The sequence below is a fragment of the Siniperca chuatsi genome, linkage group LG8, assembly GCF_020085105.1.
Source record: "Siniperca chuatsi isolate FFG_IHB_CAS linkage group LG8, ASM2008510v1, whole genome shotgun sequence".
Classification (NCBI taxonomy): domain Eukaryota; kingdom Metazoa; phylum Chordata; class Actinopteri; order Centrarchiformes; family Sinipercidae; genus Siniperca; species Siniperca chuatsi.
Window position 1 is genome coordinate 22,245,665 of NC_058049.1, and position 15,854 is coordinate 22,261,518.

The following is a 15,854-nucleotide window of genomic DNA, read 5'->3' on the forward strand; positions in this document are numbered from 1 at the left end:
TCTCTCGCTCACACACACACACACACACACATATAGAGAAGCCAAGGGCCTTTAGTCATGACATGCAACAACTAAAAACAGAATTTATGGTGTCATGCCGGCCAACAGAAACAGAAAATGACAGAAAAAAACAGAGCTATGTCTCTGCCTCCCCACCTCTGTAATCCAGTGGTGGAAGTAGTCAAAGTACATTTACTCAAGTAATGCACAAGTCTAAGGTACTTGTACCGTTTTCTGCTACATTATGGTTCTACTCCACCAAATTTCAGAGAGAGATATTGCACTTTTTACTCCACTAGATTTATCTGACAGCTTTAGTTACGAGTTATCTTGCACATTGACATTCAACATACAAAACACATGATCTGTTTATAAAACATGATGCATCCTTATAGATGAAACTACCCAACAGTAGCTACGTCCAGCAGCTCCAACATTATAATCCCGTTTACATGTACATGCATAAGGAATAATAATCCAATAATTTAATATTATTTGCTTACATGCTTTTTTTTTTTGGTAATACATTAATTGCATTTTGCAATACTTACTTTTATGTTACTTCAGTAACATTTTTAGCCATGTTAGCAGCAATGCAGATCTGTCTGTCGCCACTTTAGCGCCATCATCAGGTCAAAATTTCAATTTATCCAATACAATCAGTTAAATTAGCTTGTACATGTTTCACATTTTATGGCATTCATGGCATGTAAAAACATGTTAGTGTTATTTTTGCTCCCAGATTCAAAATCTGCCCTCTTTTTTTTGAGGATGTTAGATGCACAAACTGAGAGGCTGACTGTTTAACAGTTTGAGAATGTGTAGGAGTGTGTGTCTCTGTGTGCTTGTCTGGTGATCCAAACACAGGGATTTAGTTACAGGCAATGTCTGTACAGACAGCAAATACGGAGATCAATAAAGCAGAGAGCATCAAACTTCAATTTACATCACAACCCTTACTGAACATCAGTCTCCCAGCCAATTATTTCTTCCGACTTTTTTTTTTCTGTATTCAATGCATGACATTTATTTTTTGCTACTGTAGTTTGTCAAAAGTTCATTTTCCTTTCCTCTGCACTCATTAACTATATATATATATATTATATCTCTGTGGATGTCGCTGCAACCAAAAAGTTATACAGCTAAGATATCAGTAGCCTACGGAAGATCTGAGAGGCAAGTGAGAAAATCCATTTTCTAAGTCTGATCTAAACTGTTTTCTCTCCTGTGTTTATGACTTAAGAACAGGTGAAAAAAATGTTTTACCAGGACAATCTTTCTAAGTTCCTTAAAAAAAAATTTCATCTGTGAGAACAGGTGGGAAAAAAAGGTTTTGCAGCTGTTTTTGTTTTTGTCAGGATCATTTTTGTTTGTGTTTGTTGTTGTAAAACTCGTCCACAAGCGACTGAAGTGCACCACTACCCCATGTTCTAAATAGGACTAAAAACATTCCTGTTTTTTACCCGCTGAAGCGCCAATTAAAATACATTCCGGTAAAGTAATGTTAGATAACTTGTTAACACACAAATTATGTGTTTAGAGTGCAAAACTTTTCCCCCCACCTGTTTCACAGATGAAAAAAAAATGCAGGAACTTGGAACGTAGAAAGATTATCCTGGCAAAACTTTTTTTTTTTCACGTGTTCTTAAGTCATAAACACAGGAGAGAAAACAATTTAGATCAGACTTAGAAAATGGATCACCAGAAGTTTTCTCACTTGCCTTCAGATCTTCCGTTGTAGTTTCTGCAAAACATCAAATGAAATGATTTCTTTTTAATAGGTATGTGTGCATTATGTGCAGCATGTTTCCATTGAACAGAATGAACTGTCAACATCTGATTTTATCTACACACGAGAAAACAGAGGAAACTGACTAAACACTAAACACAATACTGTATTCACAAACACCCTTAAATTGCTCACAGAATTCTGTTTATATGTTTTGCTGATAAATGTGCTATGTGTTTATTTCACGTGGGGGTCTCCCTCGCTGGCCAGACCCTGGGAAGATAACCACCACAAACCATAATCCCTGCAAAGTCCTCTGTGGAAAATCAGGCTCATGGGGGTGAAAAGTGAGAGGTCAGGGTTGTGAGCCCTGCTTCCTCTCTGCTGGTCAGGAAAAAATCTGAGATAGCTCTGGACTACATGACAGAGTCCAGTCTAACATTAGTTCTCAGAACATACTCATAGCTGCTGCATGTGAGGGATGCTGTAAGGAAGGGGGCCCCAAATGTGTAGGGGGCCCTAGAGGGAGGTAAGATGCAGCTATACTTAGCGTCACATCTTGCGGGGGGGGGGGACCTCTAACACTGGCCCTCAGCTAATGGCAACAAGATGTCCATGTGAGAAGAAAAGATTGTACAGATTTCCAGCATTCCCAATTTCTCTGCTCTGCAATATGTTCCATGTGGTTTCATTAATGCTGTTGGTGGATAATGATTGCAGGACAGAGTTGTTTCTGGAGGATGTTTTTTTTTTTTTTTATCAGAACATTTGGTAGTGCTTGTCTAAAAAAACAGCACAGTCACATTGGCCCACAAGTCCCTTAACCCCTCGACTCAAACCAGCCGCACAAACTGTAGCTCCGATGCCACAGGAAGCCTGGTTCCCATATGTGCTTTTCTCCATGTAGAACGGGAAGAAAGATGAGAAAGTATTGATGTCTAATCGATCTGACATCTCCCTCTCTTTTTCTCTTATACACATATGTGAGCCCGCCCGCGCGCTCGCGCACACACATACACTCACACACACAGAATCCAGAGGGTCATGACTCTGGTCAACCTCATGCAGAGTTTATGAGGTCCAGGGAGCTCCGGTTCCTCAGAGGAGCAGTAAAGAAGCTATAAAGATGTTAACAGATAGCCTGGCCCCTCGGTACAAACTGTGCGCTCACAAATAAGCAAAAACACGTGGCACCAAAAATGCTTTAAAGTATACATGACATTCCCAGGTTTAATACACACGTCTGTTGCTCAAATTTTCCGAGTTCATCAACATAATCGTTTCCATGATTAATATTTGTCCATTTGCACTGTACTTTTGTTTCAGGAAACCACAATGACTGTATCACTTGGGATCAGATTTACTAGCACTTGGACAGTTCTCATTTATATTTTCATGATCATGCCATCAGTGGTGATGTGGGATAGGGACCTCCAAAAGTGAACCATAGATGTGAGATGTTTTGAAAAGACATCTGAATATGTCTGAACAACGGCTGACAGGGAAGATCTTTATCTGGGACATTTTGAAGGACATGGATAAGTGAGGTGAAATCTTTATGTTGTATGATTCATTTATAATTAAATTGTCAAAATAGTTAATATTCATAACGCTGAGCACATTTTTTCTTATGTATAAGGAAAGATGGTCTGTTGATTTATGATGCAAACCTAAATTACAAACATAGCATGAAAAATAAAACAGTGAAAAGCCTTATGTGAAGCAGAATTTCACCAAAAGTCAAATATCTTTGTGTGCAGTTAAGTTCCAGTTACCATTAGCTACAGACACAAGTGGGTTTAATGGTTTCCCTATAGAGAAAAGGCTTTGTTTGAGATTTTGGTGTGATCGAAGATTAAATCCATCTCATGTTTAGCTGCTCGTTATATGTTAAATTAAGAGTACTCTTTTTAGTAAAATGTCCATTTCTTTGTTTGTTTTTTCTTTGTTGGATGATTATAAAGAACTTGAGTTGTGTTTCAGGAAGGAACCTATATTGTACCAGATTATATTTGCAGAGCTTTGGGACAGAAGGCAAAGTTCTTTGTTATGCTACATGTAATAAGTTATGTCCTCATGATAAATGTTTCACCAGTGAAGCTATATGTTTGGTATCTTGTAAGTCTGTGTGTACTGAGCACTTATTGTGCATGACAATAAATAACAACTAATACTGAAAAGTAAGCATTCAGTAGTTGACAAGACACAACATGAAATTGTGAAAAATATAGATTTATTTTTGGTTCTAAACAATTGAAGACAATTTTTGATGTAACAAAATGAAACAGCACTAGTCCATCTTGTAACCATTACCAGCAAAATATGTAGTATTTTCAGCTTACCAACACAGTGGGCGAAATTACTATAAATAAAAGCACCATGCACTCATGACTGTGAAAGCTGTAGCACAAAAGCCAGCAATTGTTAAATGACACATACAGAAAGAAAATTGCACAATCTGCCATCTGTGAATTAAAAGACTTGTAAAACATTGTGGGTGTATTTTTATTTTCCAGGTTTCTGTCCTTCTACGCAAATCGACTAAGTTCTGTGTACTGGAATTCACTGCATTGTTGCAATAATCGTTTATTTTTCCACAAATAAATGATGTGGGCTGAAGAAATGAGAATGGAAATGTTGATGAAAGCCTTCCTAACTCTGCTTGCTTGCAAAATGGCCTATTTACACTGCATGATGATACAGAGTGTTTGTCAGTCTGGATGAGAAATGAGATGGCAGTGTGGGAACGAGGTTTCTCCTGCGGCCGGCTGTGTTATCTCAGCTGCGTGTGCTGTACAGGTCTTCATCCTCGGGGGTGGACTGGCCAAAGTCCATTAGAGCAGGGTCTGGCTTGAAACTAGAGCCCCCTGGAGGGCAGCAAGAGAAATGCAACTAAATCTCAGTCACAAGCACAGAAATATTACATGTGAAACTGTAAGGGATTTAGCTGGTCCATTAGATTACTAGATAACCAAAATTAGAACCAAACATACAGAGTACCAGGGACAAAGCCGCAGCGTCCTGTCAGTCTTTCTGATCGCTAGGTCTTGTGCATGTGTAAATTGTCTTTCTGGTAAATTGTCTTTCTAGACTGTTACAAACTGCAGGTCCAATGAACGACTAAGATTTTCAAACTGCATATATCCAAATGTTGACTGGTAGCATTACATCAGATCCCTCTCATGCTTTATATGGTGGCTATTATTCTTTGCTATCTGACAGAAAAGTCCTTGCAGAACTCATTCATTCCTCAATCTGTCAACCTGTTGAATTGAGTGTACTGCTTGTGTGTGTGTGTGTGTGTGTGTGTGTGTGTGTGTGTGTGTGTGTGTGTGTGTGTGTGCAGCAGGTATTCACAGTACCTTTGCTGTTTTCTGCTGCAGGGTGTTGAGGAGGTGGTGGTGTGAGTGTCGGTGTCGGTGTTTCCTCCACAGCAGCAACTTGTGGTTGGTCAGCTAACTCAGGTAGAGCAGTAGGTTCGGGCTCAGCAGATTCATCAACTGGCACTGTGGAGAAGTCAAAATACAACACAGGGTCAGCAGCAGGGACATAAACGGATGTCTTTCCACCTTTATAACAGCTATCGTGACTTCATACTAACATTAATAGTAATAACGTTTAGATAGTTATTATTTGGCAGTTTACAGCAAATCAGTATACTATAGAAGTAAAGCAAGAGATGCACAAATAGCTTTCACAAACTTTTTCCCAAACATGTATTAGATCAATGGAACTGTCTTCGATTTTTCACAATTTTACACATATATAAGTCCAGTATGTAACATTTAGGAGGAGCTATTGGCAGAAATGGAATATAATATTTATAAGTATGTTTTCATTAGTGTATAATAACCTGAAAATAAGAATCGTCGTGTTTTCATTACCTTAGAATAAGCCGTTTACATCTACAGAGTGAGCTGGTCCCCCTCCACAGAGGTCACAATGTTGCACCGCCATGTTTCTACAGAAGCCCAGAACGGACAAACCAAACACTGGCTCTAGATAGGGCCTTTGGCTGGTTAGGCGAGCGGTAATCAAATGGTTGCAAACTGCAATTTCAACGCTAGATACCACTAAATCCTACGTACTGGACCTTTAAGTAGCTTCTCCATATCCAATGAATCCACTTCTGTATCAACAGTGGTTTTCCAAGGAAGCAGATTCATTTTGGCATCATTTTAATATTGCATTACTAGTGCACTTTCTGCTCTTTGACATTATAGGGCAGAATATTTCTGGTACCTGCTGGCTCATCTGAGGCCTTTGGAGCAGGTGGATCTTCAGCGGAAGGAACGGGCTCTGCTGGAGCAGCCTCGACTGGAGGAGCGGCCTCGACTGGAGGAGCAGCCTCGACTGGAGGAGCAGCCTCGACTGGAGGAGCGGCCTCGACTGGAGGAGCAGCCTCGACTGGAGGAGCAGACTCGACTGGAGGAGCAGACTCCATCTCCGGTTCTAAGCTCGGCGTGGGCTCTGCTGGGCTGGTGTCAGTGGAGACATCCTCTGCTGCTTGTTTTGTGTCTGAGGGCTCCTCACTTTCAACAAGCGCAGGTATTTCCCCAGAGGATGTGGTGGTCTCTGTCTCTGCTGGCACTGAATGTGCCACTGGATCTGGACAGGAGAGGAAATACAGCAAATCATCAGTAGAAGCCTTTGTGTGATTGTGTGTGAAACAAAAGAGATGGAGACCGAAAAAGGAGCAGACAGAGATCAATATCTATAATACCGGTGTTGGTCTCTGTAGGGGTCTGGTCGGGGAATATCTCTGCGAGTGTTACTGATGATGCCTCCTCTGTTACGACAGCGACAATGGGCTCATCAGAGACAGGAACAGACTCAGCTGATTCTACCTCTGTGTCTGGGATTGTAGAGTTGTGGGTTGAGCTGTCTGTGGTGGAGCTGGGCTCTGAGGCTTCCTCAACTACTGCATACTCTGGATTTGGCACTGTAGCTGCCTAACAATATGTGGATAAAAATAAATATTTAAATCTGTAAGACTGTAAAAGGCATACATTAGTATAAAATATATATAAAATTATTATTATTAATTTTACCATTTGATTAATCACACTAAAACTTGTCAGTGACAGAAGTAACGCATTTTATCTATAAAACAATAAAGCACTAGCTTTAGAATTTTATTGAACATTTCAGTTCTAATAGGTTAGATTTATTACACTGAGTGGAGAAAAAAATATGTAATCGCTTACATTAGCATTTTACATTTCAGGCATTTAGCTGACACTACGGTGTGAGTTTCAGCAGTATAAACGCTTTAACTAGATCACAAAAATCTCCAAGTGAGTATGTGTGAAGCGCAAAGAGCATAGTAACAGTAACAATACAATCATAAAAGGGCAAAGAGCTAGGAAAGGAAAGAGAATGCAACCTATTGAGAGACAGGAGGGATTTTTTGAGCAAGTAAAAAGTGTAGAGCGGAAATGATTCAGTGGGAGAGTTACCAATATATAGGTTGAACCAATGTTGTATTTAGTCACATACAGTAAAAACAGCTTTACAGTACTTTCTATTTCAAATTAACTGGTTACAGCCAAACATAGTGATCATAATAAATCTGTTCAGTAACTCAATATGACTGTTAACCTGTGGTTGTGAAGCAGCAATCTCTTTGGCAACAGGCTCCTGGGACTTGGAGGTGAGCAGTGAAGACACTGCAGCACTGCTCCACTGCCCTGCAGCATACACCTTCTTACCCGTCACCTTGGGAGGAAAAAGATGATAATAGTGCTAAACTCTGACAATAATTAGGTTTGTAAGTGGTATTACGAAGAGGTCAGCTTTCGAAAAAGTTGTGTTACCTTCAACACAGACACTGCTTGGGCCGGGTAGCACACTGAAGCTCCTGCACTCATCAGGCCCAGTGGAATGGCTAACCTCTTGAAACGAGAGCCTAAAATAATGTTTACAATGAAGAATGGCAATCAATCCAACTTGGCACAGATTAAATCCTGGGGCCCAACTTCATCTGGGCCTGCTGTATTGAGAAAGATCACATTAACATGGCTTATTGTAGCTTATTTAGACTGACAGTGGCGCAGGTTAGACCTGTGTTGGTGGTTCACGACCCTCCTCACAACCCAGTCTGAACACAGGCCAGACATTGCCTAGATTAAGTCAACAGATGTCTTTACTAGGAATGAATTAATTTAAATGTCATTTAACTGACGAGAGACAGAGACAGTAAGACAAAAACAAGGAGTGCTGAGAAAACTGAAACAGAAACTTAACTTGACTTGTTTCTTATGTGTTGTACTTCTTTGCACGTCTATGGTTTAGCATGATTATAGTGTGGTGGTAAACTGTGGTCCGCAAATGCTGGTAATCAGTGACTGATCTCGGACTGGGTCAAACTCATGTTAAATGTGCTTCAAGTAAAACTGTATCATACTTACACCTTACAATGCCGTGGTATCGAAGGCGGTATTGAGTATTGTTTTTTTTTATACTAGTATTGTATTGAAGTTTAAAATTCTGGTATTGTGACAACCTTACTTACACCTAGTTGCATACTTGTGAATCTAAGTAACTATCTATCCACCTGCTATATGAAAGGGGTATTATGTTATACAGTTCACAAGTGCAAGACTATGTATTATTTATACAATTTTATATTCAAACGTCAACATACAGGGTGGCATGAGAATTAAGAAGTCTAAAATATGAGAAAACTGTTAACATAAACAAAAAAATGTGATGCTTTATTTATTATGTACAGCTGTTACATTACCACAGAGCTGCATGGCAAATGTCATTCTAAGCTATAGATGCACTGAGCTAGCTTGTATGCCACTATGATATTGCAAGAGAATCATGGCAGTTAATTTTTTATTAATGCGAAAGTTTTAAATACAATGCTGACACATCTAAATACTACATATCATATTGACAGTTTAGATTTCCTGAGCAGAAAATTCTTACAAAACCATCTATTATTTCCCAGTTTACGATGGTACTAAGGGAAATATTATATGGTTGGTTTTTTGGCAGTAGTACCGTAAAACTGACCCAGCCTTGGTGCTAAAGTTGTTGGCATATGCACATTCAGAATCAAAATCAGAAATACTTTGAAAAAATTTGAAAAATACATTTAAAAATGTAATGAAGGTTATATGATTATATGCTTTAATATTGTGATGACATGACTCTATATGATCATTTATGTTGATACATTTAAAAATGCTTAATTGTGGTTTGTTTTTATATACTGTAATATTGCTGTATGTACTAATAAATAGACAAATTAACAGATGACAGAATAACTGCTCCCAGCAGGCCTAAAGTGTTTGTGATACAGTGACTGGGGATCAGGTTACCTTTCCGTGCCAAGAACATGCCAAGTAGGCCAGCCATGTTGATGGTGCCAAATCTGGGTAGAAAACCCGGTGGAGGGTCTTTCAAGTAATAGTACACATCTGGGAAACACAGAACACAGTCAACATGACAAATATTACTTTAATTTTCTGAACTGATTTTCTTACATATTTTCTGAGGTTGGGGACATAACATGCCCAGTACAAATGCCACAGTCACGAAAGAACCACCTGCTATTTTATAATGTAACCTTACATAATGTAATATCAATACATAGAGAATAAATTTAATGAGGTGATAAATAGGAATTTAAGTTTTGTATTTCAGGGAGGGAGAATATTAGTTATATATGATGCCTTATGGTACCTACTGTTGACTCACCCTCTCCTACATGGTAGAGATTAACACTTCCCCTTTTCACAGAGACACAGGCACCCTGCCGGGAACAAAGGACAAAGCTGAAATAAACCACAACAGGCCATCAAGAACACAACTAACTAGACAATACTGAAACGTCTACATCTGAGTCAGTGCGAAGTGTTTTTTTTCCCCATCTTCCACATTATCAAACTGTCAAATCTCCTCGCAGCAAACCTTACAGCTGCGGTGTCAACTGCATGAACACTACTTCCTGTCTGACTCCTGAACTTTGCTGTTTGCAAAATCGTACCTGCACAGAGCACTTGCAGAACGTGGGATTGTGCTCTGTAACCGCAAACAAGAGGAACAAAAATCAGGGTTGGAAAACTAACACTGCAGGTGCAAGATAAGACCTCTTCTATGTGTTTTAGCTGTTGTTCCATTTAGATAACTCTTATTTACATCCGTCAAAGGGTTGTTATTTTTGGGGTTTAAAGTGTTAAGACAGGATGTGACAGTATTTGTTAATTCTGCAGCAGGTGGTGTCTGTGAACTTTAATTTATTCTTATGCACTGCTGTACACAGCAAAATCTAAATACCTGTATAGCCTGGACAAATGGTAGTATGCTCTCTCTCGCTGTAGTTAACCCAGTCTGAATAACACCCGGCCTTTCTGGAACAAACTGGGCCTGAGCAGACTGTGGCAGCGGGGTGTAGATGTTCAGCTGGGGACAGAGGCAGTCAGCATGTAATTATGACATGTAACAGTTCAGTGAATGGCAATGAGTTCCGTCATACCAGATCTGCTGACGTTTTGGGGCAGCCATACCTTTTCTCGAGTAACCAGTCCACCAGTGGGTGCTTCGCTCACAGTGTACACACGGATGGAGGCTATGCCCAGCACTGTCGGGACAGCCACCATCACCACCTAGCACACAATAAGTAAGTTACTGTCTGTCAGCTCATAGCAACAATGCAAACCACTGACAGAAACCAAACACTGATAGACAGATGACTCATGTGGACCAGTGGTGGAGGAAGTAGATGTTTTACATATGTAAAGTAGCAAAAACCACAATGTAAATATACTCCATCAAAAGTCCTGCAGTCATAATTTCACTAAAGTAAAAGTGAAAAAGTATGACAATAATATATTATTAAAGCATCAAAGTACTCATTATGCAGAATTTCTGCTTTCCCAGTGTTATTGTTATATGATCATATTTATGGACTATTATTATTGAAGCATTGACACAAAGCTGCATTTTAAAGTTGCAGGTTCACTTGGAGCTCATTTGAATGGCTTTGTGTACTGTTGGATACTTTAAACTATAACATGCGTCGTATAAGTTAATCATGTGTTTTGTATGCAAAATATTCAGTATATAACTAGCTGTCAAATAAATATAACGTTAGTGGAGTCAAAAGTGTATATAACAGCCACAGTATGTCTAACTTACAATACAATATGTATAACTACATTTACAGGATAATGTGGATAACTTACAACCACCCTCAACTAAGCTAACTTACGTTAACTGTAATGTTACCTCTAATTATGTTCATATTGTTGCAAAAGGTGTTAAAACAGTCTATAACGAAGCCAGGGCCGACAAATATTAAGATTTATCAGCTGTTACACATGCTTAGGAGACAATTAATAGTGGGAGTATTGCTCAAACTGCTGTCAGCTAACGTAGCAAAACGCTGTCCAGTTAGCACTGACTCATTCAGCGAGGCTAATACAGTAGACATAGTCAGCGAAGCTATTTTCATGCAGCATAGCATTAAAATGCCTGGAAGGTGACAGTCAGTTCAAGTTTGCATTAACGGCTCAGGGACAGTAGACGTTAACACTACACCCGCGTATTCATTGAATATATACATTTCAAACACAAAAAACTTTGCCGAAGAGGTAACTTAATGTCAAGCATTCACCTTGGCCGCCATGACAGCAATCCTCCTTCTTCTTTGGACTTCGAGTCGCCGCTTCGAGTGGTTCAAGCCACGGTCAGCTATTGCCACCTAATGGACGGAAGGGGCATCTGCAACATCTTGGTAATTTGCATGTTCACACGGTGTTCATAAGCTCTCAATACTGGTAATGACTGTTGTTTTGTACATTTGCATGCATGCAATTCAAATATAAAGTATCCCATTTCGTTTTTATTAATACTTTAAAAGACATTTAAAATTATTAAACTGCTACTGCAATTCTACATATAAAGCAATTGTTAATGATATGACGTGGTATATTAGGGGCTCCAAAAGGGCTCCAGGTTCACTGCAAGTCTGATGGTTTTGGTAATTTGATTAATTAATTAATTAATTGCAAATTTGTTAGGGAATTGGCACAACTTAAGTACAATATTAACTGAGGTGACTCTGGTATTATTACCTAATTTTGTGGCCCGTCTTGTAGAGGGACTCTGTGTCAAAACCTAGTTTTAAGAGCTATATTATTTTAGTTTATGTTGTGCTCATGTTCCTAAAGAGAGTTTATTCAAATTACTGCAAACTAACACAAATTAAGTATTGTTCCAGAATAGTAGAGTGCACTGGTTGCAATGAACTTGATGGGATAGTGGAGACAATAGAGTACCTACACATTGCACAGAGGGCAGTAGGTGAGGGGTCAGAAAGTAAGGGCCCGACAGCCAATTTTTGCCCTGTGTACCCCTAACAGGTTAATCTAGAATAAGAACTGTCTTTAAAACATGGGACCACTAGAACCACTAGAATCTAGTAGAACCACTAGATGCTTCATTATATAAGTCATACATTCATGCTCTGTATACAAAGGCATGCAGGTTAGGTGTGGTTAGGTAACTAAAAACTCCAAATTGCATAGGTGTGAATATGAGTGTGAATGGTTGTATGCCTTGTGATAGACTGGTGACCTGTCCAGGGTGTATCCCACCTCTTACCCGATGTGAATAGCCTCCTTCCTCTCGTGACCCTGCACGGGGTAAGTGTGCATAGATGATGGATGGATGTCATGGGTGGATGTATAGTAGTGCATGCATACTAGCTATTCTTAGTTATTTTGAGGTGGATGCTTATGAAGAGTGAGCAGGTAAGGGTTCAGTTTGATATATAGAATAGAATAGAACATGTTGTATGGCCTCCTGGTTTATGGGATGACCTCTGACCTCTTAATTTGAAATCTGGTCATCTTCATTATGGTAACATAAGCACAGAACCCACTGTAATGCTGTTTCAATAAATCCAAGAAAAGGTACACATAAACGGAACATAGCTCATAGTGCAGAGGATTCAGTTTATTGAAGTCAAAGTTTAACAACTTAAGTTTACAATCTGTATTTTTTGTAATATATATTCATATATATGAAACCAAAAAAGGCTACTTTAGGAAGAATAAATGTCATTTTCTTTCTTTTTTAATATCATCTTTAGTCAGTTTAATGTACAGAATAACAGTAAGCTAATATTATCCTTGAAAAAGAGCAATATGTTCCTTTTTTAATGTCGCAGTGCAACTTACATCTTACACACCTGTGCAATGTACCATGAGGTGTACACCCCTGAAAGAACACACAGTGGAATCTCCCTTTTCGGCCTGTTTCTGCAGGTCTACACACACAAAGATCTGGGAGCAATAACACAGTCTGTGCCAACAAATCATAACTCGCACTCCTTAATCTACAGTATGTCGTCTGCTCAGCGGAGCAGCGGTTGGAAAAAGAAAACCAACGCTAAAGATGAGAGGTCTGCAGACTAAAACTGTATTGTAACTCCTCTACAGCTGTGTGTGTGTAGGATCACCAGTGTAGTCAGTCCATCGTTGCCAAAGAGAGGGTTGGGAGGCACAGGGAAAGTGCTTGCATCATTTAGTTTCTTTGTGGTACTCTCAAATTAACCATTCAAAAAACATGAGCTATATCTCTGGGGTGTGTTTGATATTTCACAACAGTGTGACATGATGAAAAAACCTGAACCTACACTCAAAGAACTACAGTAAAATATGAAGACTAAGTACAGATATCGCTGGATGCAGCAGGTGCTACGCTTGTCTCTCAGAGTCTTCGACACTGGGGGGCATCGTTGAGTCCTTGGCCTGGTATTGCAGATGAAATGATTCATCCGGGTTTCACAGACATTACAGACCATTTAGTGTAGATGTCTTTGACCGTCCAGTTTCAACTATATGCTTAGAGGGAATGTCAAAATAGTAACTGTACTGTTCCCTCTCAGGTAAGATTCCTGAAGCCTTTGGACACGTGTCAGTCTTTCTATGTAAACCAAAACATCAAATTGAAACCTCCTTCTAGGATGCTAAAGGAGGATCTGCATTAGATCAAGTAACTGAGCAGCAAACATGCCTCACTCAGTTATTGTACAGTGTGTGTCTTCAAACACTAATGAAAATAAGAAGAATACATCAAATCTATGAACATATAAATAAAAAGTCATTCTTCGACAGTGCTTTTGCATGTATCATGCGCTACAAGTCTAATTATCTTGCAATCATGGGAGGAAGGTAAAAAAAGAACAAGAAAAAAAAGAACGCAAATGATCCACAATATTTTACCCTGTCCAATCAAATCAGCCCCAGGCCTTTTCTCATGCAACACATCACCAGGAGAAGGGTCAGCTGTGATGTAAACCACTAAAAACTGTCAATCAACTGTCAATGATGGTGGTTGTTGTTGTCTGCCTCCTAGTTGTTCAACTGCTAAACACCCTGCATCTACAGAGTGAAGAAGGGGACACTGCAAAACCTTGGCATAGAATACATCATACTTTACATTATATCTATGACACAAAACGTAAATAGATTTATATATTCTTCTATGTTTAAATATATTTGTTGACTGTACACAAATCTTTAGAAAATGAGACGGCAAATGCTTTTACCTGATATTTTGAACAGCAATGGTAAAGAGGCCGATGAGACATAGACCCTGTGATGCAGCCAATGAGATATAGAGATATAGAAAGTGCATTCTTTGTAGTGAGTGACTCCTTTGAAAAGAACTCTCTAGCTCTTGCATTCGCTGTTTAAAAAAAAAAATTAGAAACAAACAAAAAAAAATAATTTGTTTTGCACCCACGCAAATACATACTCTATGTCTTCCCTCCGCTACCTCTAGAAGCATATCACAGTGGTAGTGGAACGCAAACATTTACATCAGTATACACAGCAGTATACACATATACACAAGTCTTTGACGAGTAGAGAGAGAGAGACAGAGAGAGAGAGAGAGAGGAAACAAAGGAAAAATTAAGAAAAGAGAAGGAGGAGATGGACAGAAACACAGAGAGAGAGAGGAAAAGAAAGAAAGAGAGGGAGAGAGAATGCAAACTGAATCAGAGAATTGCACGCTATCAGAGGAGCCTCTTTCTGTAGATAAAATTGTGGGTTTTTTTGAACAGTTCACAGTTTGAAATAGTGTGCATCTAGCCAGCACAATGGTTCCTTCAATGCTTGTGACGCTTGTTTTCATCGTTTCCCAGAGGAACGGCTAAAACAGGTAAACCAGCATTGATGGCTACCTTTCACAGTCTTTTACTAAAGTCACTGCCTTTACTTTCTCCACACTGTCCCGTCAGATCAACAAGATATGCAGTGAGAGAGAAAAAAAGAGAGAAAGGGGGAGAAGTGGTGGCTCTGGGTGCAAAGTTCATCAGTACAAAAGTAGTACAGTGCTGTGGTGAAAAGGATTCTCCTCTGTATTGCTGCTACATAGCTCCCCCTGCCCCCTAAAATCAACAGGAAAAAAGAGCAAAACCAAGAGAATACAAAGGAAAGAACATGTTAAAAAGATTCCTTTTTTTCCATTTTGCTCGACAAGCGTGTGGAGTTTATGCTGAGTTCCATAGACAAAGGAAGATTAATGCTTTCTGTTCAGGCATGCAATAGGCACCCTGTGGGGTCCTCAGGATTATCAAAAGTTCATACACGCAGGTCTCAGACTCTTCCCTCTATGATATTTACACATCTTACAATGTGTGTTCCTGTGTGTGTGTGTGTGCGTGTGTGAGTGCGTGCTCAGAGTCGTGATCAGGAGAGAGGATTTAGCTAATGTAAAGCTCCCAGTGTGTGTGTGTGTGTGTGTGTGTGTGTGTCTGTCTGTCTGTGCCTAAAAGTGAGTGTGTGAATCAGTTCAGTCTTTGCTTCTCTTCTCTTTCTCACACATGTGTCTCAATGAAGGAGTGTGTGTGGGTCATGAGAGGTGCGGCCAGCGGGGAGAGGTCGTCCTGGCCGTTGGTGCCTGGACTGAGCTGGCAGATGTCTGAGTAGAGCTCGCTGTGCCACTGCTTCCACTCTCTGAAGGTCTGGGAGCACAGGCCAGGGTCCTCCAGGAGGGCACAGATTACTGCCAGCTCGGACTCTTTGGCCTGGGGGAGCAAAGAGACACCAGGGAGTTACCGCATTGAATCCTCACACATCTAATTCTTCTTTAAATCCCC

At 39.7% G+C, this 15,854-nt stretch overlaps 2 protein-coding genes across 11 annotated transcripts in view; both read right to left on the minus strand.

The window, feature by feature from the left end:
- Nucleotides 1-3,940: 3,940 nt before the first annotated feature.
- On the minus strand, nt 3,941-11,467 carry apool (apolipoprotein O-like). The gene is made up of 11 exons (XM_044205781.1): nt 11,358-11,467; nt 10,249-10,347; nt 10,019-10,144; nt 9,440-9,494; nt 9,061-9,159; nt 7,546-7,637; nt 7,331-7,447; nt 6,453-6,681; nt 5,972-6,337; nt 5,092-5,235; nt 3,941-4,596 (listed from the first exon to the last, which is right to left on the minus strand). Exons 1-11 carry the CDS (start codon nt 11,367-11,369, stop codon nt 4,508-4,510), a joined length of 1,428 nt encoding a protein of 475 aa, XP_044061716.1. The 5' UTR covers nt 11,370-11,467; the 3' UTR covers nt 3,941-4,507.
- A 1,212-nt stretch (nt 11,468-12,679) lies between these two features.
- Nucleotides 12,680-15,854, minus strand: part of si:ch211-26b3.4 (connector enhancer of kinase suppressor of ras 2) — a 62,938-nt gene continuing 59,763 nt past the window's right edge. For all 10 annotated transcript variants that reach the window (XM_044204595.1, XM_044204592.1, XM_044204593.1 and 7 more), the window contains one exon: nt 12,680-15,782. In XM_044204595.1, coding sequence (XP_044060530.1) covers nt 15,573-15,782 — 210 coding nt within the window. In that variant the 3' untranslated portion in view covers nt 12,680-15,572. The remainder of the gene's footprint in view (nt 15,783-15,854) is intronic.

What these genes read in the sequence shown, in the direction of transcription:
- apool (XM_044205781.1), bottom strand. An exon ending in AAGCAGTGTCTGTGTTGAAG is followed by an intron (nt 7,448 to 7,545) that starts GTAACACAACTT and finishes TTTCCTCCCAAG; the next exon opens with GTGACGGGTAAGAAGGTGTA. An exon ending in GGCCTCAGATGAGCCAGCAG is followed by an intron (nt 5,236 to 5,971) that starts GTACCAGAAATA and finishes ACTTCTCCACAG; the next exon opens with TGCCAGTTGATGAATCTGCT.